The 24,789-nt window shown below is 39.8% G+C and overlaps 2 protein-coding genes across 3 annotated transcripts; both read right to left on the reverse strand.

The window, feature by feature from the left end:
• Positions 1-493: 493 nt before the first annotated feature.
• LOC131689669 (protein gooseberry) lies at positions 494-7,734 on the reverse strand. Its single transcript, XM_058974917.1, has 3 exons — positions 7,354-7,734; positions 1,489-2,704; positions 494-1,361 (listed from the first exon to the last, which is right to left on the reverse strand). Exons 1-3 carry the CDS (start codon positions 7,406-7,408, stop codon positions 1,217-1,219), a joined length of 1,416 nt encoding a protein of 471 aa, XP_058830900.1. The 5' UTR covers positions 7,409-7,734; the 3' UTR covers positions 494-1,216.
• A 13,763-nt stretch (positions 7,735-21,497) lies between these two features.
• On the reverse strand, positions 21,498-23,108 carry LOC131690301 (uncharacterized). 2 transcript variants are annotated; one of them, XM_058975963.1, is made up of 3 exons: positions 21,791-23,108; positions 21,643-21,721; positions 21,498-21,588 (listed from the first exon to the last, which is right to left on the reverse strand). In XM_058975963.1, the coding sequence occupies exon 1, from the start codon at positions 23,077-23,079 to the stop codon at positions 21,889-21,891; it is 1,191 nt and encodes a 396-aa protein (XP_058831946.1). In that variant the 5' UTR covers positions 23,080-23,108; the 3' UTR covers positions 21,498-21,588; positions 21,643-21,721; positions 21,791-21,888. The 2 variants fall into 2 exon arrangements, with proteins under 2 accessions (XP_058831946.1, XP_058831947.1); XM_058975964.1 differs by having other exon boundaries at positions 21,577-21,721.
• Positions 23,109-24,789: the final 1,681 nt, after the last annotated feature.

Genomic DNA, 24,789 nt, shown 5'->3' on the forward strand with positions numbered 1-24,789 from the left:
CAATCATTCCCATCAGGAAAATGATGAAAAGGCAAATTATAGTAAGGCACAATTCTGCGATCTACATGGGGAACGTACCATTGGAGCCAGTCGCTACTGATTGCTGATGATTCCTGGCAGAAGCGAATGTCAATGACGCAGTGTCATACCAATATGATGGATTTTGTAAAGGTGTGGCTCGATGTCTTTCAATTTAAACCGTAATAGATTGCGATTTTCAGATACTTTGTTCATTTTTTTCTGTTACTAATATATTCAAATAAGACTCTCCCTCATACCTATTAGATACAGCACATTGGTCTTAGACCCAATTCAGAACGCTTTGTCAATGTCAGAGCATATTCCTTGTCTGAAACAGATACCCATAAGCCAACAAATTCAACATGGCTCTTGATACTGCGTCATGCATGGGTCTTCAACATTAGGGAATTCGGAAAAAATAAACATTTGTTAATTTTAGAACTTGATCAATTTATTTCACAATAATCTCTCTTTGTACTAGAAGACATAAATACCACTTTTCTGCTTATCATCTAACATAAGGAAATGCTCTATATCGTAGTTTCTGTTCGCCTTATCGGTTACATTCTTTCCTAAGCTCTAAAAACAGTCTAATAAATTTTCTCCGATTGTATTTCGTCACCTGCTCTTGTACCTGCACTAATAACTAACACATTAAGCCTAAAAAATAAAATTAAAACGCGGACAGGGGGCACATAAACCCCAAACACTTCAGTCCAAATATTTACACATTCTGCCACGCCGCGGATGTGGGCGCGCAAAGGCTCGTAAAAATTAGCTAAGGTACATTTTAGGGGTGAACACGACGATGTGAGGCAAGACCCCGGCGCAAAAAAAAAAACAAAACACGAAACGAACTGAAACAAAGTGTACCGCCGGGCTACTAAACTTTAGTGACCGGAAAAACCTCGCGCTTCGAAAGTGTTATTATCTATCGGGTACGTGCGAGTAACTTTATAAATTATGCATTTGGCCGATGCCGATGATAGTTGGGTGTGTGGTGTGGCCGCACAGCGCCCCATCCATATTTCATCTTCACGCCTCCTCACGTTCCGTGCTAACGTTTGTGTGTGTGTGTCTGTGCGGGTGAAGAATCGAGATGGCAGCAGCTGTTAATTATGATTAATTTATTGTTTTTTAGCACTCCTGCTTTGATGTGTGTGTGCTGCTCGGAATCGGTACCGGAGTTCTTCACCTAGTGCAGACGGCTCATATCCAGTCCGCCTAGCTGGCCGAAGTAGGGATATCCGGATTTGGCTTCCGCAGCCACAGCCGCAGCAGCGGCCGAGCTCGAGTAGTGATGATGGTGGTGGTGGTTCATGTTGTTCGAGAAGAATGAGCTGGAAGGAAGAGGAAAAAAAGTCTGATTAGTTTTCCTGTTTTGTTTTTCTTTTCAAATGTGATAATTACTCGGGAGGAGAAAGTGGGTTCTAATGGGGGTGGAGGTGTTAATTGGTTGACACTTACCTATAAGCGTCCCATTCGGCGGCTTTGTTGTGGGCGGAGTGGGATGAACGCCACTGGGAATTGCTGTTGTCCATGGCGGCGGCATTCGAGCTTGTGACATTGTTGGATGCGTACGCGGAGCTCATTGCGTAGGATTGTGCGTGGTTATTGTCAAGCATAGGGAAGTAATTATAGTTGGCGGCAGAGTTTTGCGCGGGTGACGTGGAGGATGGGGCCATCTTGCTGTGTCCAGAGTGCACTGGACTGGTGGAAGTTGGCGGGCTGAGGGATGCTGGTGGGCTCATCGTTGCTGAGGTTGGATGAAGCATTGTCTGGGCTAGCGGATTGTAGGCGGTTTGAGAAGCAGCGTGGATCGAGGTTTGGTTGGCCGTTGGGTAGCAGGGTTGTCCCCAGGATTGCATTGAAGAGGCAAATCCGGACGAATTCACGATACCGGGAGCGGAAGCTGCAGCAGCGGCCGCTGCTGAAACGGCAGCTTGTTGCTCAAACTGTGACGGATACTGAGAATTGAATGCCGATAGTTGTGATGAGTTCATGTGTTTACGCAGCCGAGCTCGGCGGTTCGAGAACCAAACCTGAACTCTGGCTTCGGTTAGCCTGGTTTTTTGGGCAAGTTCCTCGCGAGTGTATACATCCGGGTATTGCGTTCTGGCGAAAGCAACTTCTAGAGCTTCCAGCTGCTCTCCGTTGAAGGTAGTGCGAGATCGTCTCTGTTTTCGCTTCAGTTCAAAGCCTGGTTCTGACGCGGTGTCGCTATCGTCATCATCGTCATCGCACGACGATCCTCCTAAAATTCCATTGATGGAATGGTTTCCTCTAGGTTCCAACTCACCGTAACGTCCCTTTAGGAGTCGAGTGATCGAACTAATCGAAGGAGCCGAGTTCTTGTCGCAGATACCTTCCTCGATCAGAGCATCGCGAATCTCCCAGCTGAAGATGCCTGGTTTGGCTTTACGCATATCCTCGATCTTCGATTCGATTTCCGGCGTCGAAACGCGCGGTTTTGATCCACCAATAACGCCCGGCCGAATCGATCCGGTTTCCTGGTAACGGTTCAGAATCTTCGACACGCATCCGTGCGAAACTCGGAGCTGACGGGAGATCACACAGGGCCGTACACCGCTGGCTGCCAATTCGACAATCTTTAGCCGAGTGTGATTGGGCAGTGGACGTCCATTGATAAACACTCCTCCGAGCTGGTTCACGCGTCCCTGGCCTAAAAGAGAGAGAGAAGAAAAATCTCATTAGAGAAACCTGTTCACAGATTTGTAAAGTGACCACCGCACCGCACAACCCGGTTTCGGCGGGGTGCGGGTGGTCCTCTGAGCGACGACTTCAAAGCACAGTTGCCGCCGCCCAGAGTCCGGGGATGAGAAATTGGTTCATTTTTTTCTTTTGGACGATCTATTCTGACAACGGGTAGATGCTGTGTCATTCCAACTACTAAGTCAGATGAGAAAGAGAGATGGAGAGAGGACGAAACGAGTGTCACATTGTTGTGTCATCCAAACCCGGGGGAAGAATGGGATGAAAGCGAGAACCCGGTACAAGATCGGATCTTGTAATGGGCCCTTCTAATGGTTGTTCGCTTTTGTACGAGCAGGTCCTTTTGGCTTTTGTGAGATGAAATCGAGCCGAAAACGATCGAAAGGATCGGGTCGGTCGGTTTGGGAGGAGTGGTGGGATTAGGGAAACTTAAAACCAATTTAGGATTGTGTCGGGCTTTGGCGTTCAATTGATCGTGGGTGATCGATCAATTGTGAGAAAATCGGAATTAATTCGTCACTTTCACTGAGCTCTGAGCGCATGAAATGTGGAATTGAATTGAATTTCCTGTTTCTTTTTTTTTATTCGATTGAGAACGGAAATACTGGACTGGGTAACGTGGGGGAGATTTGAGGGGTGCTTCAGTTTGATTAAAATCTCGCGCCTTGTGAGTCTCGCGATCTCCGTCGGCAGATGGCTTTTGATCATTGCATGCGGGGACCGACGTGACGCGAGGGGAGTAATTTTTATTTTCATTTTCTGCTCCACCGGGCGTACGTTCTGAGCTTTCAGGGATCTCTCAGCGGCACTGTCAGTGGATTACAATCTGACTGGCTTTTGACATATATTCACACCACGAGACCGGTTCGGTTCCTCGTCCCGCGGTTGTCAGCCCGGAGAGGGTGCGAATCTGTTAAAGCTATTTGTCAACCGGTCGTCGCGACTTGATTCACGTGGCTCCGTAAATATTGTGGAGATATTTGAGTTGAAATTTTTTAAGCTTCTTCTGCAGAAACCTGTTTGGGTCGGTCGGGATTACCGACGTGCCTAACGACGATGCGGTAGCGCCGTACGGAAAAGGTAGTCGCAGGTCGAGGATCTCTAGAAGCATTAATCAAAACCGTAGTCCAGACAAGCGTCGACCTTGGCCATCGACCGTATTTGATTACACTTCAATTAGGCGCGAATTGCGATTAATTAGTTATCAACTCTTCACCGTCGTTGGTTCCATCAACCATGGGGGGTTCCAGAGAACATCGCCAGATCACTGAGGAGGAGCACAAAGGTAAAAATTGACCGAAACAAAATACCGAGACGATCATTAGGCTACTGTTTCGTCTTTCTTCTCCAGTCGGTGCAAGTCGAACCTCGGGTCTGTCGGAAAGGATTGGTTCTCCGGGGTTTTGACCGCCGTGCCTCCCGAGGTTCATTTATCACTCAGCAGCTGCCACCACCATCACCACCACCAGCAATTCACGCCATTCCGCGGTTCGGTTTCTCGTGGATAGTAGCTTAATTAGAATTTAATGGTTTTCAAAAGCCAGCCGGTGGAGCCGGAATCGAATGGCGCGGATATTCAAATTCCGATGTCTTGTTTTTTTCGATTTCTATCTTTGCTTCTCACAAAGAAAAAAAACGTCGGATCGGAGAAGCGAACAAATTTCATTTAACACCCCTGGGACCAACCAGGGACCAGCGAGCTCATCAGTAGCTGGGTACGGTAAAAGCGTGAAAAGCAAATTTACCTTTCCCCAACGCCTATGATGGGTGCGCGTACACAACGTCAAACGATCCGGCCGAAATCTTTACTTATTAAATTATCTATTTCGTGTTTTTGCTCTCGTCTTCGGCCAACCGTTCCCATCGTTCGTAACGGCCAATAAACAACGAACACAAGGGCGTCGTTTGCAGGTCTCGTCGGCTCGTAAAATGTGAAGGCGAATTGATCCTTCCTTTGTTGTCTTGCAAGTGGGTATATGCGATCCTCACATGATCCTCGTATGATCTTGTTTTCTTCGGAAATGACCGACGAAGTAAAAATTAGATTTGGAAGGCTTTCAATGCAGTACGGACAAAGGGGATTAGATGGTCCTTGGGAAGCGATGTGTGTGATCTTCGTTGGTTCTTTCGGAAAGGACAACGGATAGGTCAACGACCGAGTTTCGGTATTCCGGGAACAATGTGTCGATGATGGAAACTCCACCAATAAGTTCCTGTGAATCTTCCATAACGGCAACTCGATTGCCAGAAGCTTCCAAACTACTCCAAGCAACGATCTACCATACATGATTCACTGGAGTGGGGAAGTAGTCATGATGAATGTGAATAACATGTTTACACGTTGTATATTAAAATCTAATTATAGTGTTGCCGGTTGTGCCCTGTTCTCGCGCGCAATTTTTCCGCAAAGCAAGCAGATCATGGTGCGTTTTGTGTAGCTGCTGCCGTTGCAACACCAATCGATCAATCGCACCCAGCATCTCGTTCGATCGCTGCCTCGAAAAACTCAGATCACGATGTTTGATTTGGACTCGATCCTTCGGTGCACACTGCAGCATCGAGGTGCAACGGCATATAATTAGACGCAATCATTATTAGCTCACCACCGCGATCATTCAGCAGGCGCTCGATAAGGGGCGAGGGGAGGGAGGTTGGCACCGAAATCGACCGACCACCTGTACGCCCAGGGAAAGTGACTCATCATCGTCGGTTTCTGGTCTCAACGCGAACGAAGCGGGCAGAAATTGAATTAGTGACCTATAAATCAGTCCCGATCAATGGAACCACTCTCGGAGTGATCATCAAAGGTCCATAAATTTCCTGAAGACGTTGCTGATCTTCGGAGCTGCAACGGTCGCTACGTTCGCAGAGAAAAAGAAGAGAACGTGTTGAAAAGATAAATGGTCTTCTTTGTACACATGTTATGGACGTTATGTCGTTGTCGGCCTTCTCGAGTCCCCCAAAGCTGGATTCCATCTGGTTTGATTTCGGCAGTTTGATTAAATTTCGCTCACTTGCCCTGCCTCCCGCAGTCGAACCGAGATCGAACTCGATCAATTGATTAAAATGTACGCTCCAATACGCCGCCGGCGGCGGTACTTTATCATATAAATTGATCATTTAGTTTATAAATATATTAAACATCCATATAAATTATTACATTAGGAGAGTCCGGTCCCTGGTTCGAGACCTGCGAGATCGAGAGTGAACCCGGGACGTGCCCGGACTAAACCCGGTGCGATTTATTCTCTCTGTGCCTTCCTTGTTTTCCGTACGCCAAAGATCACGATCCTCGGCTTCGGAGCTCCCCCGAAGAACCCTCGGAGAGGTAATAAAATATTTCCAATACCATTACATTATCATTATGGCATCTCGCGAGGTCCCTCGGTTCTAGCGGTGCGCTTGCCGAGGGATCATCGTGCGGTGTGTTATTGTTGAAAACAGGAATTACTGAAAATAAGATCAAAGGCGGTTTGCCGCCCACTCGAGACGCGATGATATGGTGGGAGGGAACCTCCAAGGCCCCATGGCCAGGCACCGCAAACAGCAAATTTTGTAATAAAATATGTGTTCACCCTTCGCGCCCCCATGCTGCTCGCTCGCGTTCGAGAAAGATGGAAGGAAGATGAAGTACGTGCCGAAGTCGCGCCAGCGTGTCTGGGAAGTGCCGCTGCGATGCAGTCGGGATTCTCGGGAATGGTCTCAAAAGGAGCAGCGATGCTCGTAGCGATAGGGAACGAGTTTTGAGAAGTGATTCTCGGGATTTTACTGGCCTCCAACAATGCATTTGGCGTTTTTTTTCAAACTTCTGCTGAGTTTCAAATCACAACCCAGTTCTGCATGAATGCACCAAAGTTCACGCAAAATTACAAATCCACTCACCACGTAATAAGCTTATCTTAATCCCCGATCTACAAGCATCTCAACACCCGATAGGATCAGTACGACCTCAAATGGTGAGCATCCCGAAAAAAAAAGATCAATTTAATCCTCTTCCCAATTCCCTCTCTTCCACAAAAGCACGAAGAAAAGAGTCCATGCTCATTTCCCGAGTCCCTAACAATAACCAAACAATAACATATTTACAATCATTAATCTTGTTAGCCTCGTATGAACAGAAACTCCAAGCGAACAACGAACAAAAAAAACTCGATCTCCGTCGGCTTCTTCCCTTTGAAATACCTTCTGTTACAATTATTTCTCACCCTCCGAGGAGGCTTCCACCATCCAACAACAGCGGTTCAAGTTGGAAGCGAGAAAAAGAAATTATTCATGATCAGTCCACTTTCCCCGTCGTTACGTCGGGAAATTACGCCCCTTTAGGATCCCTCCGCTACCACTGGGATCCTCGATCCCCGGCTGTTACCGCGCAGACTCAAAGGATCAATTTTTCTCACCTCTCTCGTCTACGATCGGTATGATTTATGATCCCGCGGTTGTTCAATGTTACCGAACATATGGACCCGTTACCCAACTGTTGTGTTCCCGAAACAAAAGAAAATATCCAACCCCGAGAATCAATCAACCGTCGGCTTCGCCGAAAAATAAAAACCACTTTGATTGAACGATTATGACTGATCGAATTCATGTTAAACTTACCTTGGAACGGGTATCCAGAGAACATCGGCGATATGTTCAAACCGGCTACTGCCATCTCGCGACTGATATCGTTGTTAAAGTATTGACTTAAAAACTTGAAATCACTTGTATTCAATTGTCACTTGTTGATTCACCAAACAGTTCTTAAACGTCTCTTGACACTTTTTCCAAATTTCAACTGGCTGCACGTTTCACTAAATCGTTCAAAAAATCACCCGAAGGCTTGTGTTTACTATCCAAAAACCTGATCCTCACCGTGTGTCTACAAACGGATCTCCGAAACAACAACAAACACTCTATCGTTTGAACAACTTCTTAAACTGCAACATAAACAGAAGCAATCTTATTCTTGCTATCCGATCCGGTTGAGATGTTGCTTCTTGAGGAGTTGGCACCTTACTGACTGGAAAACATCCCAAGACGGCAGGTTCTTTGGTCCGATCGCTCGCATCAACTCTACTGTTTTTTTTTCGCTTCTTCTCCATTCCTGCTCACACAATCCTAAACTCACAACCATCTCACTCACTCCCGCAGCCTGCTGCGACAAATCATCTATCTCTTCCTCTCTCTCTTTCCCAGAAACGAAAATCACAGCTTCGAACGCAACTCAGCCAGCAATGCAGCGCAAACCACACCCCCTTTCCGATCCGGCTGCTATTACTATACATTCCCTCTTCGCTCTCACCGTTCGGCGACCGTCGACTCGATCCCGTCCATTACTAACGCACACCCACACGGAAAGAATCGATGAACGTCCGTGATTGGTCGAATCGGTTTATGAACACGTTCGAGTGCACTCTCACATTCAAACACCCACCCACCTCGATCAGGCGGGTGGAATTGCGCACCCATCCGGCGCGGCGGCTGGGACTCTGAGCCCTCGGATGATCGATGTTCGGAAGAATATAATTCTTATCAGTAGCTGCAGCAGCGGCTTGCGGGTCTTTGATCTTTATTGTCGCCTGCCCGGTTCGCTCTAAGATCTAGACCGCCTGATCGATATATTACTCGTTATTATTGTTATTGTTGCCAGGTTGTGCTTAAAGACTGCTCATTTTTCAAGGATTTAGTGGAGGGATGTTTTATGACCAACCGCAAACAAAATTGTTGGCTTCTTTTCATCCCGGTGTTGTGCGAGCGGCAATGGAGTCGGGAACTCGAGCATTTATATTATTATTTGTTTCGTCGGTTGGCGTTGGTGGTCCAGGATCGGAGCGTGGTGACAAATGGGAAATGTGCCCGACTTATAGACCGGGGATTGTTTAGCTTGGCTTTGGCGTTGTTTTTTTTTTCTTGCTGGTTGTACCATTTTTTGTAAGCCGGGAAATGCATTGTTTCGAGCGGCGTCAAAAAGGGGTCGGCTCGGAGCGATAATTGAATATTTTTATGGAAGGGGATGGTGGCCTCGTTGGAGTTGGTTTTTAAAAGTTAAAATAGTTTGAAAAGATTTGCCATTTTATATTGGCCTGGGTTTTAATTGAGTTAAACTATTTGGATTTGTGTGGCCTTAATTAGATCATCGCGTATGTGTTTAATTGTGCTTGCCACATTGGAGGATTTTGAAGTCGAAGATTTACAGTTTACTGTTTACAGTTCATGCAGTAAATGTTACGAATATGACAAATCTGAATGAAAATAATTGAGCTGTGATAATCCTTCAGTTTTTATAGCGTCCATCTAAAATTACAAGCCGTTGAATGTCATTGCAACTGATAGAATGTTGAGATCTACCTACACTTCCATCTATTTATGATGTCTTTATGTCTATCTTGTAAAAGGAAGGTATAGCGTTCATTGAAACTTTGGACATTTTTCCAAGGCACTCAATCAACTCAACTCGACGAATTGGGACAGCTATAATTTTTAGGCAAGATATTTGCTTACAAAATAAGTAAGGGGCTGATAGCTGTCATTTAAGCGTTACAATTATAATCTGTAGAACTGCACACTCATTTTTTTCTGCCGAATCTCATTTTTTTGCATCTTTTGCCGAAATCTCAACAGCTGAGATTCAGCAAACATTATTTTTGCTGAGATCTCAGTGAATAATGGAAACCAATCAGAATGTCGCTAATAAAACTTTAACTTCTAGAATTCTTATGATGATAGCCCCACCTCATTCCAAAGGTGTTTTCTCAACGATTTATCTAGAAGGCAAATTAATATAATTAAACGTTATCTTGCAGACCGATATTTTGAAACAGATCCCCCTGCAAAGTTAATATATTTGTCATAAAAATTGTATAGTACCGTAATACCGGTACTGGCTTTTGTTCACTACCGGTATTACGGTACCAAAAATTAGGCGGTATTCCCGTGTTTTTCGGTACCGGTATTACCGGTACCACAACTCTACACTTTACTGAGATATCAGTTTCTAAATATGCTGACTACACAGCTGTTGGGAAATTACCGAGCCGATTTGAGTGTGTGAATTTATTGCTATTAGTCTGATAAGCTTGCTCTGGAGCAATGCTGCCACGGCCATTTTTAGATAGCGGTGAATAATGAAATTTTGATGTGTCATCGATATCTTACAATATTAATGGAAACTGATAAAACCTATCAATTGATATTGTCTACGACAAGTTTTTTGCCATGCAGTTCAACTACTTGCAAACATTTTAGGAGAATAGCATCGTAATAGTATAGGAAGGTAAAAATTTAGCAGCTTCTAGAGTGGCAAGGGAAGCACCTATCTTGATCAAAACAAAGTTCTCATTTTTTCGACCTCAACAGTCCCAAACAATAATAATTATGGAAGCATTATGCGCTAGAAAAAAGTTGCACATGAGAAGGTTAAATGGTATTAGCTATATCCTGACAGATTCCCTATAAAATGATTGTTTAGTTATATCCTAATCGATTCCGCTCGACCCCATTCAGATACGTAATCTTCCTTCTAAATTGAGGTTAGCAAGGAAATTGCTGTTCACTAAATAACAATTTGTTAAACTTTATGGAACGTGTATCAAGTAGTAATAGGTAAAACTTACAGTTCCCCTAAAATATTGCTCACTTAGAACAGCAAAAAATGAGAATCGCAATTTTAGTTTTTATTCTAATGAGAGCAAGTAACTGTACTGTAGTCAAGTGAAAAGGTTTGTATTCCTTCACGTACAACCAGGGCCGTCGAGAGCCGCGTTTAAACCTAAGCCCTCTAGTTCAATATGAGTTAGTGCCTCTTCAGCCATGGGAAACTCGCGAGTCCGTGGTTTCTATTAATCTCCGGTTGACTCATATTGCCACATCCACAGATAGCGTGCCAGACAGGTGAATTTCGATAGCTTCTTATTCCATGGTATCCAAATCGGGTAAAATTGCTCTAGCTACGAGTTTTTCAATTTGCGGGTACACAGGAATCAGTAGCATCTAGCTCAAATGGTACGTATCCCATGTTGATCGGAGATTTGTGCCTTGCCATGAATTGTCTTTGCACGATTTCCCTGATTGGAAGGATTGGGGAAGTGGCAAGGTTAGAGGTAAGGTATATAACCAAGAGACCACGAAGCATTATTTAATGGCTTTATATATGTTCATATTCGCATACAAAACATATTTTTTGAGGCCTAATAGTTCTATAGAGATCATTTAAGCATACTTAGTGCCGGAATGGCGAAATAGTGTGCCAGAAAAGAGCTAGTTCAGAAGCACCTTAATGACTGTCAGCAATGTTAACATAGAGCCGTGTTTTTAAAAATAACTCTTCTCTTCGTTAACGACACTGCAAAAGAAAAAAAAACTTTCGATAACGTATCCATCCTTGCTCTCTCCTTTCGTTTGACTGCCGACTGTTTAAATCGACGATTTAGTGCCTATAGTAATGGGATTCGATCCGCAGTCGAGAAGCTCGTCTCAATTTGATCACTGATCTGTGTGAAGCAGTGATGGTGATTGATGAAAATATTGTAGATTTAAAATGATGCATATCAACGTTGAATGTTGTATACTGAACCAATTGTCCTTGCTTATCAGATCATCCTATTTGTAGTAGGCGATAAAATCCAAATACATAACGCGCCAAATAGAACTTTTCATTCGTCAATAAATGCTGTACTACCTGTTGTCAGAGGCAACTCAGCATTGAGTGAAGATCGGTCCAATATGAATATTTTCTCATCGCAATCGATAACTTTAGATGCTTGATGAATGAATCAAATAGCATTCGTTGCAATTTTTTTGGGTATGAATATGAAGATATTTTGGGATCAATAGTACTATCCGAGGCTCTAGTACCATAAAGGCTCGTAACGATAGGTTTCAAATGCCCTTTTTATGCATAAGAGCGTCAAAACTGTCTCAATCACTTCGATTGAATTCGAAAAATATTCTGGATCTCGTGCCTCACTTCTGAATGGATAAGAATCGAACATAGTGAAGCATACTCAGATTGAAAAATGATCACGCGGAATGAATGAATGGAGGGAATGCAAACAAGCGAACTTGGTTACGCATTTCATCGATACTGATTTGTTTGCAACTTGAAAATTGGTTACCATGGAAGGTTTTCGTCTGTACACATATTCGTGCATCGAAACCATGGATTACTATCAGGTTTGATTGGATGATGAGTGTTAATTTTGATGAAAATTGGCTTCACTGGTGTGAAGATTTGCATATGTATACATGGTTTAATCCAAACTCTACCTAGATATTTAGTTGAAATTACGCAAACGTATATTGTATAATATTTGTGCAATTGTTTTTTTTTTCGAAAAATCGTACAGAATTTGCATTTTGATTTTAAGTTTATTGCATCATCATTTATTACACGAAGGCATACGAGTTTAGGTGACTATTGGAACGCATACGTATATTTGTTATTGTTCATCATAGAACTATTTATAACAATAAACATCATATAACAATTTAATAACAATTGATTACAAATAAATGACTATTTTTATTGGTCTTCTATGAATACCGGACGTGTTCGCCCACCTTCCGGGTAAAAACGCGGGCCCCCAAAAACGACCCGGGCCCCAGGGCAATTGCCATGGCTGCCTCCTCTTCTCATCGGGCCTGCGTACAACCAGAATAAATTGTTGATCGTTAGGGGGTCCTTTTATATAATTGTGCAAAAAATACGTAATCTTTATTTTTTTAAAGAAGTTAGAAGTTAAAAGATTTCATCTATAAAGGGTGTACCCCATATTAGGGTTCGTCGCGGTGCGGATGTGGACGGTAAATGGATTGTCCGCACCGGAACCGAAAAAAAATGACAAAACCGCGACCGCATTTTATTTACCGCACCGCGCTGTAATGCGGTAAAATTGTTATATTTTTAACAATAGTGTTGGAAAATTGTTCATTTGTGTAACCATATATAATAAACTGTTATTCTTATTCACACGAAATTTAACTTCAAGAGACTCCTCAGAATGTAACGTTTATGAAAAAAATCAATAAAATTCCGTACATTTTAAGGCAAACATTATACATTCAAAAACGTTCTACTGCAGGAACTTTTATTTTAGCAACCCTTCAGTTAATTGGAAAAAGTGGAATAAAAATGTAATAATAAATGAAGTTGCATATTTTTTTCTTTGAATTTTCATATTTTCAATGTTTTTGACATATGAAAATGAAATGGATAATTTTCGCATTAACGTAGTAAAAACCATCTTTCATTCTTAAAGGAATTTCACCAAAAAAAAAAATTACTGTCGAAATACCAGTACTTCTTGATAGTAGCGCATATATTCCAATACAGTGAAATAAAAACATATTGTATTTCATCAATAAGAACGACGCCATATTTGACAAAAAAAATTGCTCTATACATTTCATCTAATCAGGAGTCCGGTCTCAACCGGTACAGAATTATTGAACATTAGAAAAACTGCAAAAAATGTATGATTTGTAGCATACAGCAGAAATGATTTTTAAAAATAGGGGGTTTTACGGACAAAATATCCCAAAACTCTAACTTCACATTGAATTTACACAGCAATCAAAGAATATAGAAATACGATGTTGATGAACGAATGATAGAATAATCATCCTAATTTGGATCCCTCCTTATTTTGGACGCTTTCATACATTTGTATCCTTTACTGCCAATTACTCCAAATTGGTTTGGTTTGATGAAAATAATTATATTCTTTGGGTTGTGTTTAAGTCCCAGCATAATTAGTTCATCTCTAATTCCTTTAAATTAATCAAAATTCACAGTTGAAAAATTGATATCGAAAACGATTCATAATTCCACGATTTCCAACAGAAATCGGGAGAAGTGATGCACTTTAAAATTGGATTTAAGAGTATAAATTTATTGTTTTTAAATGATCAAATAATTTTGTCTCTATTTGGATCTTGCATTTTAGGTACTTGAAATTATTAGTTTGTGAAGTTTTACTTAGAAGTATAAAATAACTAGTGTCCAAAATATGTCGTAAAAATAATAGAATCAAATTATTTCGGACACAGCTAGATTTTCTTTCGTAATAGCAGACTGTTTATCAATTTAGAATAACCAAAATGTGAGGAATCAAGTAGCGATAAGTCGAATATTTATTAGTCTATTAAGTCTATTTATTAGTTTATAAGGTCAATGGAAATTATTCAAACAAACATTATTTTTGCTGAGATCTCAGTAAAAGTGACGGGGCTTAGAACTTTTTGCATGAAGCTGTTAACTGGAAACTGAATGAAACTTTAAAAAGTTATTAGGGAAAACAGTTCCAAAACTAAGGCAGTAGACAATATGTTATCTGATACAAGAAAGGCTATAGTATATCGACGAATTATTGCTTTTGAATTAGATTTTTATTATTAATTTGCAAGTTACAATTTTCACCGTTGGAATATGCAAACATCGTGTGGTGAGTGCCCCTATCATGCAACTTGGAGCCAAAGAATTAAAGCTGTCCAGCACAGAGTCATACAATATGCGTTACGTCAATTACCTTCGAACGATCCGCTAAACCTGCCCACATACGAAGGCCATTGTCGATTATTAGGATTACACACTTTAGAATATCGTACACACGCCTCGCAGGCTACCTTCGTGTCGTGGTTTCTTCTGACTGAATATGATGTTCCCAATCTCCTATCACAAATTAACCTCTACGCACCAACCCTTGTCTTCCGTCTTCGAACACTGCTGCAGCGCAATACTAACTACGCTGCCAACAGACCGATGTTAGAAATGACCCGTCGCTTCAATGATTATATCGACATCTTCGACTTCGTCATTAGTTTTACATTGTTTCGTAACCGTTTTGGGTCATTTTAGGTCATTTCTTTTTAGTTTAGTTCATTAAGACTCAGTTTCAGTTGGACTTCAATTATTTAAATACAAATACATGAAAATGTCGAAATTCGCTAAAAATCATCTGACCGGGCAGGCGATTTGTAGAAATGGCTTATTTATATTGTTTTCAATAATATAATACATTAAAGACTATTTACGGCAATATTATCAAGTGAGAACAACTAATTATTTATCTATTTATATCATTAGACAGGCTGATTTTTCTAGGCAATTAGATCCTTGAAACTACGACAAAAGGCACATCATTAATTTTCTAAACATGTGAAGTGTGTACGAATAAAAATTACTCATTTCTCTACAAAGCATAAATTAGATCATTCGCTCTATTGTCTTATAATTTTGCAAAATCATTGGGACTCGATAAGATTACCTTGATTAAGTAAATATTGTATTTGAGCATATAGGATTTATTTCAGAATTTATTAATTTTCGAACAATACAAAAAATATATATCAGTTCTTAGTCCGGAATTTTATCTATTAAAAGACTGTTCATTAATCGGAAGGAAATCCCTCAGTACAGATTACTGTTTTCTTCTAATTCACGTAAGTTTTATTAAATGTAACATTGATGACACCACTAAAATAACTAGAAACTATGAATATGGGTGAATTCTTCAACTGTAGCATCTGACTTGCTTCCGACAAATCAAAAACAACCCATCGTTCTTGCTTCTCCTGTGCCGAAGCTTTCTTTTAGAGTTCTCTATTTTTAAATTACTGCAATTTATACGATTTCTGTGTTGTCAGCCTCAGTATGCATGGCTTACTGTCTAGTTCCTTCTGGCAGTTGGATTTGCTATGATGCTTGCAGTTATACTTTCTAAGTAAATTCAAATATGTTGACACTAATCTGCGCAGCAATTAGTTCGTTTTAATTAGTTTTTTTTACAATCATCGAGATTGGAAAAGATGCATAAATTCTTGAAAAAAGCTATAATGCTGTTTGATTACAGGTTTGTTTTACCAACATTTAGGAAATAATTTCAATTATTTTTTTTATTATTATGGAGGTTTAACCTAAGGTTATTCGCCGAAAATGAGATGTTGCAAATGATGTGAAAAATCATGAAACAGCGAAAGGAAATGTTGAAAAAAACATGTTCTTTCGGCAGCTGCGTCTGGCTTTGTACTTGTGTATGACTTCTTCGGTATCCTCGTCGTCGCCAGAGTGTATAATTGAAGTTGTTAATTCCGGCTCACTTGGTTGTTTAGCTGTGAGACGATCAGTAGTGACCTATAGTGCCCCCAAACGGCTGACCTATCGTGCCTCCAAGCGTATGTTTCATGTTAATGTCCGTATTTTTTTGAAAAACAAAATTATCAAAAAACTAACACAATAATCGTGTTCAGCATTGATTTTTACGTAAGAAAAAACCCACTTGACATTTTTTTACATTGATTAAATGTATTGTACTGAGGACGAAAGACAATACGTTTTCGCAGAACAACACGCGAAAACATAAACGACGCCGAAACTAATACAGCTGATCCATGGTAACAGCCGAAATGACTATCGTCAACGATGTTCTCTAACGTGTATCTAATTCACACAAGATGAGCTACCTCTGTAATAATGTAACTTTATCTTTGCTACATTATTTGCAGAGCCCTATATTATATTATTAGCCCTATACCTATTGTACCGCCATACCTATTTGACCGCATTCTGCTCCACCAAAGATCTGAAATCAAATTTATTGGACTTATAGATTCAACCAGCCACAACATTTTAGTCGCAGTGTTTTAATACGGAACGAATTCCTCGCATGAAAATAAAATTAAATGTCAATAAGAATAATATTGCGTTAAAATGATGCAAAAACAAAAACTGTCGTCTCGGCTATATCGTTCTCAGGAAATTGAAATATTTTTTGACCAGTACGCTTGAATGAATTTATACTAAGAGTACAGAGTGACCTAATACAGAATTTCAAATTAGGTGCAGTTAACAAACTTTGCATTTAAATTTAAAATAGAGTTGCCAATATCGAGTCGTCCATGAAACTTCTACTGTTTTAAAAAAAAATTAAAAATTCGTTTAGTGGACTCGGTTCAATGCTTTAGCCAATCGGAGCAGTGGTTCTTTTATCTATTTCTATCTATTTCCAACAATAAAATAATAAAACGAGTTTTAATGGTTATTATTGGCTCTTGGGCATTGCACTTCAATACCTGTTTACGAGGCGTGAATATATTTTATCCTCACAAACTGCGTAAAGGGGGTCGTTCATATCTATCTCGCTATTGAACCCTTCCATGTCATCATAGTGGTTGCTGCATATATGTTCGCGAACAAATGAGTTCTTCCTTGCTTGTTGCCTTTACGAGTGTCATTTTTTTCGATGACTTACTGGCTGTAGATTTTGAGATACTTGACGCAGCTTTTGCCGTTGTCAATATTTCCTGAACACAAATTTAATATTTTTGGTGTTCAGCGGTTTCTGATCAAGGTAAACCCTAATGTGTCGTTTTTTACAGAACTAGAACGTAATAGTTTGTCCTTGATATGTGCAAAGAATACTATGTGTGATTATACTATCGCATTATGTTTTGTATTGTATTTCTCCCAAATGAGAAATGTATCTGCAAGTAAGCGGTATCCGATCTTGTAACCGAACATTGATTTTCTCACCGTCCATATATATCAAGCTCTTAATTAAAGCATTGTCACACACAATCAAGTTTTTTAAATTATTCAAAATCAATGGTTTATCCTGGGCCAATTCGTTGAACGCGATGAGCGCTGAATGCCTGAGATGGTAGAATTCGATAAAGGTATCGTAAGCCTAACCTCCATTTTCACCTACAGAAAATTTTCCTAATCACGAATACTCGGTCTTATGTGAGTCATCAATAATCAGTGTTGGGCTTCTTGCTTCTGCGACTTACTCACCTTGACAGAATACTAGGGCAAGAAGTATAGTAGCACTTTCCCTTGTTCTTCGCACAATATAAAAGTAACTATTTTTTTCGTTCGCTTTGCACTGGTTCGGGCAGAGGATAAACCGCACTGAGTTTCGTGACCGTTGTTTTTGGTTGTTCAATCTTCTTTAACTATCTCTCTACGATTTGTTCACACCAAACGAGTTACAAAATTGTTATGTCGTTGATAATCATGTTTTTGCAATTTATTTTCAGAACATTTTTTGAGAGGGGGGCTTTAGTTCCCTAGCCCCCCCCCCCCCCCCCTTTAGCTACGTGCCTGCAAGAGAAGCACCTATCTTGATCGAAACAAAGTTCTCATTTTTTTCGACCTCAACAGTCCCAAACAATAATAATTGTGGAAGCATTATGCGTTAGAAAAAAGTTGCACATGAGGTTAAATGGTATTAGCTATATCCTGGCAGATTCCATATAAAATGATTGATTAGTTATATCCTAATCGATTCCGATCCATCCCATTCAGATACGTAACGTTGTATGAAATTAGCTTCATTCTAAATTGAGGTTGGCAAGGAACTCGCTGTTCACTAAACAACAATTTGTTGAACTCTATGGAACGTGTATCAAGTAGTAATAGGCAAAACTTACAAATAGATAAAATTCCCCTAAAATATTACTCACTTAGAACAGCAAAAAATGACAATCGCAATATTAGTTTTTATTCTAATGAGAGCAAGTAACTGTACTGTAGTCAACCGAAAAGGTTTGTATTCCTTCACGTACAACCAGAATAAATTGTTGATCGTTAGGGGGGTCTTTTTATTAATTGTGCAAAAAGTACCTAATCTTTAATTTTTTAAAGAAGTTAAATGACTTAGACATGTGCGCTATTCTGCAGAATATTTGTTAAGGTTTCATCTACAAAATCAAAATTTTCTAGTCTAAGGTGAAAAATGGCGTCCAAAATGGCGGTTCCAACAAAATGTGTTTTAAAAACTGACCCCATCTGCGGGCTCGATACAGGTCGCAATTCGTCGTCTACAAGTAGAAAACTAAAACGATCTTGAAGAATACATTCCATGGAGGCGCCTCAACGTAAAAACATGAAAAAAATCGTTATAGAAACCAAATGTCGGTCACTTTAATAAAGTATCGTTTTTTCGCATGATACGCATTTAAGGTACTCGATCTATTTGTCTAAGAATAAGTGGATTTATAGGTTTTCTATGGTCACTAAACCAAGGATGCGAACGGTACCGGTTAACTACATTTTTTCAAGCACATTTACATTTGCACAAGAGTGTACAGCCCGCTACAGCGACGCATCACTACTGCTCTTGCCAGAAAGGTAGCCAAACCGAGTACATTTTTCCGTACAGCAGAAAAATGCATTTTTGTTTTGCTACTGTACTCCGACTGCTCGGTGAGAGTGTGGCTCAGTAAAGTTGGCCCTCTCGCTTTGTACACTTTTTTCTGCATAGTCAAATGGAGAGGCCCGCACATGAAAGCGTTGATGCCGGTCGTGGCGTAAATGAACCGCATTCATTGTCGTTGTTTGTGACTGAAAATATTAAATAGATTGAACATATTAAAAAATGTAAAATAAGGAAAGAGAAGCTGTACCGCTCGCGTCTGGTGGCTGTACTCGGGGCAGTATTTTTGCCTTTCTCATAAAGAAAGGATGTGCAATCACTTTGAAAACCGAATTTTCAACCGAGGCCCGGAGGGCCGAGTCTCATGTACCATTCGACTCAGTTCGTCGAAATTGACAAATTTCTGTATGTGTGTGTTTTCAAAATTCACTAGCTTTTCTCAGAGATGGCTGAACCGAATCGCTCAAACTTGATTTCAAATGAAAGGTATAACGCTCCCATAAGCTGTTCTTGATTTTTTTGTCGATCAGACTTCCGGTTCCGGAGTTACGGGTTAAAGAGTGCGGTTACCTAGCAAATTCTCATATAAAATGGTAACACCATGATGTCCAAATGATATTGTTGATAAAGTAAGAGGGGATCCTGAATTTTTTTACTACGTAATAGGCCGACATGGATACCCGGGTACCCACAAAACTGAAATGCCAATAACAAAGGAAATTTCTAACCAATTTTGATTCATTTGAATGTTGTGGTTTCAGGAACTCATCCGCTTTTGGACTTGGTTAAAGTGAATCAGGTTACTTCATTCGGTTCCCGGGAATCCGGATCTCCGGAAGCAGGTTCCAGTGCTAGGATACTATTTGTGAACTTCAATGAAATACTAGCAATACGGGTATCAAAATTCATGGAATTGCATCAGTAGGCTGCATCTCGTGGTTTTGGAACCATTTTGTGATTTGACCCCGGAACGGACATTCCGGAGCAGGTTCCCGTGGGGCCGTGGGTGGTCATTCCATTCCAATTCCATTGTTTAAATTGCCATAGGGTTCCGTAACAATAAATAACAGACTTTCGAGACAATTTGAAGAGTTTTGATACTCATATTGGTAGGGCATTATTAAAATTTACAAATAATACCCTAGTAATGCAACATTACCCCGGAAAATCAGGATTACCAAGCACCAGATCCCTTCATCCGGTTCAATTTTATAAATCAAAAAGTAGACGAGTTCCTAAATCCAAAAAATCTAAAAGCGTCCAAATTGGATAAAGGAAACCATAGTTATGAGCATTTCAACACACAGCAAATTCATATTTTTGCCTTTCTCCTATAGAAATGTTATGCAATTACTCTGAACATCGTTAACCTAATCCCTAATTTTTTTTTGACTTACATAGGTTTTCTGTATTTTAACAGAGTCGTAGTTAGGGGGATACGGTGAGGGGCACCCCCCCACATCACTCACCACCTTTCCCTAAACCGCCCTTCACTCATGAAGTACCCCTCTACGCGAATAACATTTTCTAATTCCTCTAGAATAAATTTTCCTAATGGGTCTGAAAAACCAGTGAAAAATTTGGTTTGAAATGATTTTGAGTTGAGACTATCTCCAAACCCCTGAACCCTCCTCCTGGATCCGCTACTGGTTTCAAGTGTTTCAGCGTCGCCACATAGCAACACAAGTTCGTAGCTGTCGATTCATTGTACGTATGTGTAAATCGCACTGAATATATAATAGACATTTCCACCATTATATTAAACATAACCAGCCATGGAATCGTAGTTTGGATAAATGAGAATGGCACAATTGCACCACTAGGTGGATTAAAACGTTTTTTTATGATTTCGTAAGAATTTTGTAAATAGGATACAAATATTTTTTTCTAAAAGCACGTATTTTCGATTGAAAAAATTATGACGACGTCATGAGTGGTTTTATTGACAATACCAAAATGAAGGTGTTGCAAACGATAACGCCAAACTGAACTGTGTTCAAAGGGTTCGTCTTGTCAAAAACACGAATTACCAAATATGATCCAATTTCTATCATAGAGTCAATCGTAAATGATATCATAAAGTAAAGACTGCATGAACCACTAATCAAAAGAAAACTTTGATAATTCGAAACCGATTTTAACGTGCTAAATCCACGAAGAAAACGATTCATAGTAATTTCCCGTGTTCACTTAAATGATATTATTTAAATACGAGAACCCGAAAGTTTTTTTTCATCTTTAGCTTTCTCAATTTAATTTTTTTTTTCAGGTTTTTGGCATTACATCGGATTATATTCTTTCTAGAGTTTCTTTTCATTTCATTTTTTTCTTGTCCTATTGTTTCGTATCTTAATTTTCTGCTTTTTTGCTGTTTCTTTTTGCATTTCATCAGGTTTCTTAGACTTTCAATGTTTTCCATATATTCTTATTTTACGTTTTGTTTTATATACTTTGTTTCATATTTTCCTTTCTATGCTTTTACCATTCTTGCTGTTTCTTTCAAATTCGTCCATTTTTTTATAATTGTACCATTATTTAGATTCATTTCATTTTCTCATGTCTTTTAATTTTCGCGTTTTATCTATCGTTTCAATTATCAGGAGTTTTTTCGGCTAATCAGTCATAAATTAGACAGCGAAAACAACAATATTGCTTTTACTTCCAACGTTTCAATGGATTTATTCCACCTTTATCAAGGATTCTAAAAATGTATAGCTCTTGGTAGTTACTGAAGTACATAAATAATTTTACTTACAAAAACTTTGTGTTTTCTTGTAAAGTGTAATGTTGTGGTAAAACATGAACTGTCCTAATGTATACGCGTCATCTAATAGCTATTTTGGTCAAGAATTGAAAAAAAAAATTATATTCTGTGTTTAATTTGCTAAGATATATCTACTCACTGCTATTGTTCGCATATTCATGCACCTACTGTATTTTTTGAAATTTTTCTGCGTTTGAAACGATTCTGTTTCGCGGGTAGAGAACGAGGGAAAAAGCGCTATATTCGATCTGGTAACTGTACTGAATTTGACGGTTGTTGAGTGTTTGCTATAATCGTGCGTATGGTAGTATCGGTAGTGTAAGTGTTGTCAGTTTTATAGTTTCTATTATGTAGTGTTTGTAGAATTCCTGCATATATACAACTAAGTCCGTCGGTATCTGTGCGTTTGTTTACAGTTTTTTGCTGGTTGATGATATGACACATTTCCAATATAGGAAGAGCTGTCGTTCGGTTATGTTGATCGAGTATCTTCACCTTGTTTACATCGAAGTTATGATGATGTGTAATGCTGTGTTCGAGGAGAGCTGTTTTTTGTTTTAGTTCGACTATCTGGATGTCTTCACTGGTGTGTCCTGCTTCCCTGAGTAAGTTGAGCTTTTTTATGTTTGAGCGGTGTGCAGCTATCCTTGTTTTAAGCATGTTCGAAGTCATGCCCACATATGATGATGGGCAGTTTTGGCATGGTATGCTGTATATCACATTGCTCAAATTATCCTGCGGTATGCTATCTTTGACCTTGCTGAAAAGATTTGCTACTGTTTTGATGTTGCGAAAAGCTAGTGAGACATCCGGGTAGTCTCTTTTTAGGGTTTTTGCTATTTTATGCGTCAATGACGGTATGTTTGGAAGTGACCGGTAAGTATGTTTCAGGTTTTCATCAGGATTGGAAAGTTGTGTGGTAGGTATTGCGCGTGTTTTGTTATTGTTAATCAATCTGTTTCGCAGCGACTTTGGGTAGTCGTTTTGTTTTAAATATTTGTCCATGATTTGGATTTGCTCCGGTCTGTTGAGATTGGTAGATAGTTTTTCCACTCTGCTGATAAAGTTTTTTGCCACGTTGATTTTTTGCTGGTATGAATGGTATGAGTGGAAGTTAAGAAAACGTCCACTTGCTATGGGTTTGGAATACCACTCAGTACGTATCTCTTGGTTTTCCGTGCGTACTAGTACCATGTCGAGATATGGTAATCTGCGATTTTCTTCCAATTCATAGGTGAACTGTATATGTTTGTCATAGTTATTGAGGATATCGTGCACTTGTTTGAGTTTGTTGAGAGGTATAGCCATTATGAAATCGTCTACATATTTTTTGAGAATTGGTGGTTTGAAACTTAGTTTTGTAATGGTTGTGTCTAATAGTCCTTCTAGAACGAGGTCGGCTAGAACGGGTGATAGAGGGTTTCCCATAGCTGTTCCAAAGATTTGTCGGTAGTATTTGTCGTCGAATTTGAAGTAACTGGAATCTATGCAAAATTCGACAATTTCCAATAGGAGGTCAAGGTTGATATTCGTGTGTTGTTTGATATTGTTCCAGTTGTATATGATATTGTGTGTTATCAATGATTTAGGTATACATGTAAATAGTGATACAACGTCGAAAGACACTAAAATATAATCCGGTGGAAGAGTTATTGTATTTATGTATTCGCAGAATGTGAATGAGTCCTTTATGTTGTATGTTGTTGATATGGAGCTTTTGAGAATTTGTCCAATGAACTTTGAGAGGCAGTACGACGGGGCGGTCATATTGGGAACGACCGGTCGGAGAGGTAATCCTGGCTTGTGTGCTTTGGGTTGGCCATAAATTCTTGGACAAGATGCTTTGTACGTTGTTAGTTGACTTGCAGTTTTGGGGTCAACGAGTTTTAGTTGTTTGAGCCTTTGAACTAAACTGTTGTTCTGTTTCTGGAATTTTAGGGTTGGATCACGGTCTATCTTGAGATATGTGTGAGTATCGTTGAGTAGTGAGAACATTCTGGTTTGGTAGTCCGCAGTGGTCATTAGTACTGTTTTGTTACCTTTGTCTGATTGTAGAACTGCTATGTCAGGATTCTCTTTCAAAAATTTGCGTGTTATTTTGGTAGCTGAATTGCAAAAACGCTCCAGTGGATTGTTGCTCGTGGACTGTTGTAGACGGTTAATGTGGTTTTGCATGTTATTGACGATCGTACATCGGTTGTTATTCTGGATACGTTCGTTGGGATTTGTCTGGAGGACTGCTTCAATATCGGCAATAAGGTGGAACAGTGGTATTTCTTGGACGTGTTGATACGGTAATGCAAATTTTGGGCCCAGGCTGAGGATGATAGCTGTTTCGTTGGGTATTTGTTTGTGTGTACCGTTGAGAATGGCTTTATCTTGAAATTTGGGTATGGGAGTGTCAGCAGTTATCTTTTGGAGCATGGCGTCGAATTTCTTCTTAGTGGTGGTGGATCGGGCTTCCAGATTTGACTGGTGGAACCTGTCTTGTGATTGGAAGAATGAATTGCGGATATTTTCCGGAACGGCAGCTGTTATTTGGTGTTTCGTGGATTGAATTTCATGTTGTATGGAACGGAGTGTGAAGTATGTTTGTTTGATTTCAATGTTTAGTAACGTTTTCTTGAATTTGTTAACACATCTGTTAAGCTCATTCAGATAGGGACTGTTTGACTCCAGTAACTGAAAGATACATCGGAACGTATTGCTAATATGCGACGGGAAAATGCCTCGTTTTCGACAACGTATAAGAAAACTTTTTCGACTCTGTGCACTTCCCAGTTTGCACGTCGCATTAGCTAGGGTTTTAAATAGCGTTTGTACCTCAGTTCCATAAGTGTTCCCAATGCTATCGTAGAAATTGACGCTTCGTCTTGGTGCCGTATGTATCATTATGAATGTCTTCTTGACTGTCGAGCTTCTATTATCACTCACTTCTCACTTCTATTATCGTTTCATTTGTTTTTTTTTGTCAACCGTTTGTTCAATTGATTTCACTAAATTTATTAAATTAATTTCACAAAATTTTAATCCTTACGATTGTTTTTGATTTTTTTCATATTTTTCAATAAACCTACTTTAGTATTTTCTCCATCCGTACTTTTTCCATAGTTTTCATTATTAGGTCTCCCATTTTCG

The sequence above is a fragment of the Topomyia yanbarensis genome, chromosome 3 (genome assembly GCF_030247195.1).
Source record: "Topomyia yanbarensis strain Yona2022 chromosome 3, ASM3024719v1, whole genome shotgun sequence".
In the NCBI taxonomy this organism is placed as follows: Eukaryota; Metazoa; Arthropoda; class Insecta; order Diptera; family Culicidae; genus Topomyia; species Topomyia yanbarensis.

Bases quoted from the DNA above. Each gene is read 5' to 3' on its own strand.
- LOC131689669 (XM_058974917.1), bottom strand. From the start codon at position 7,408: ATGGCAGTAGCCGGTTTGAACATATCGCCGATGTTCTCTGGATACCCG. The intron at 2,705-7,353 runs GTAAGTTTAACA...TCTCTCTTTTAG, and splicing joins CTCTGGATACCCGTTCCAAG to GCCAGGGACGCGTGAACCAG. The intron at 1,362-1,488 runs GTAAGTGTCAAC...TCTTCCTTCCAG, and splicing joins GCCGAATGGGACGCTTATAG to CTCATTCTTCTCGAACAACA.
- LOC131690301 (XM_058975963.1), bottom strand. From the start codon at position 23,079: ATGGGAAACCCTCTATCACCCGTTCTAGCCGACCTCGTTCTAGAAGGA.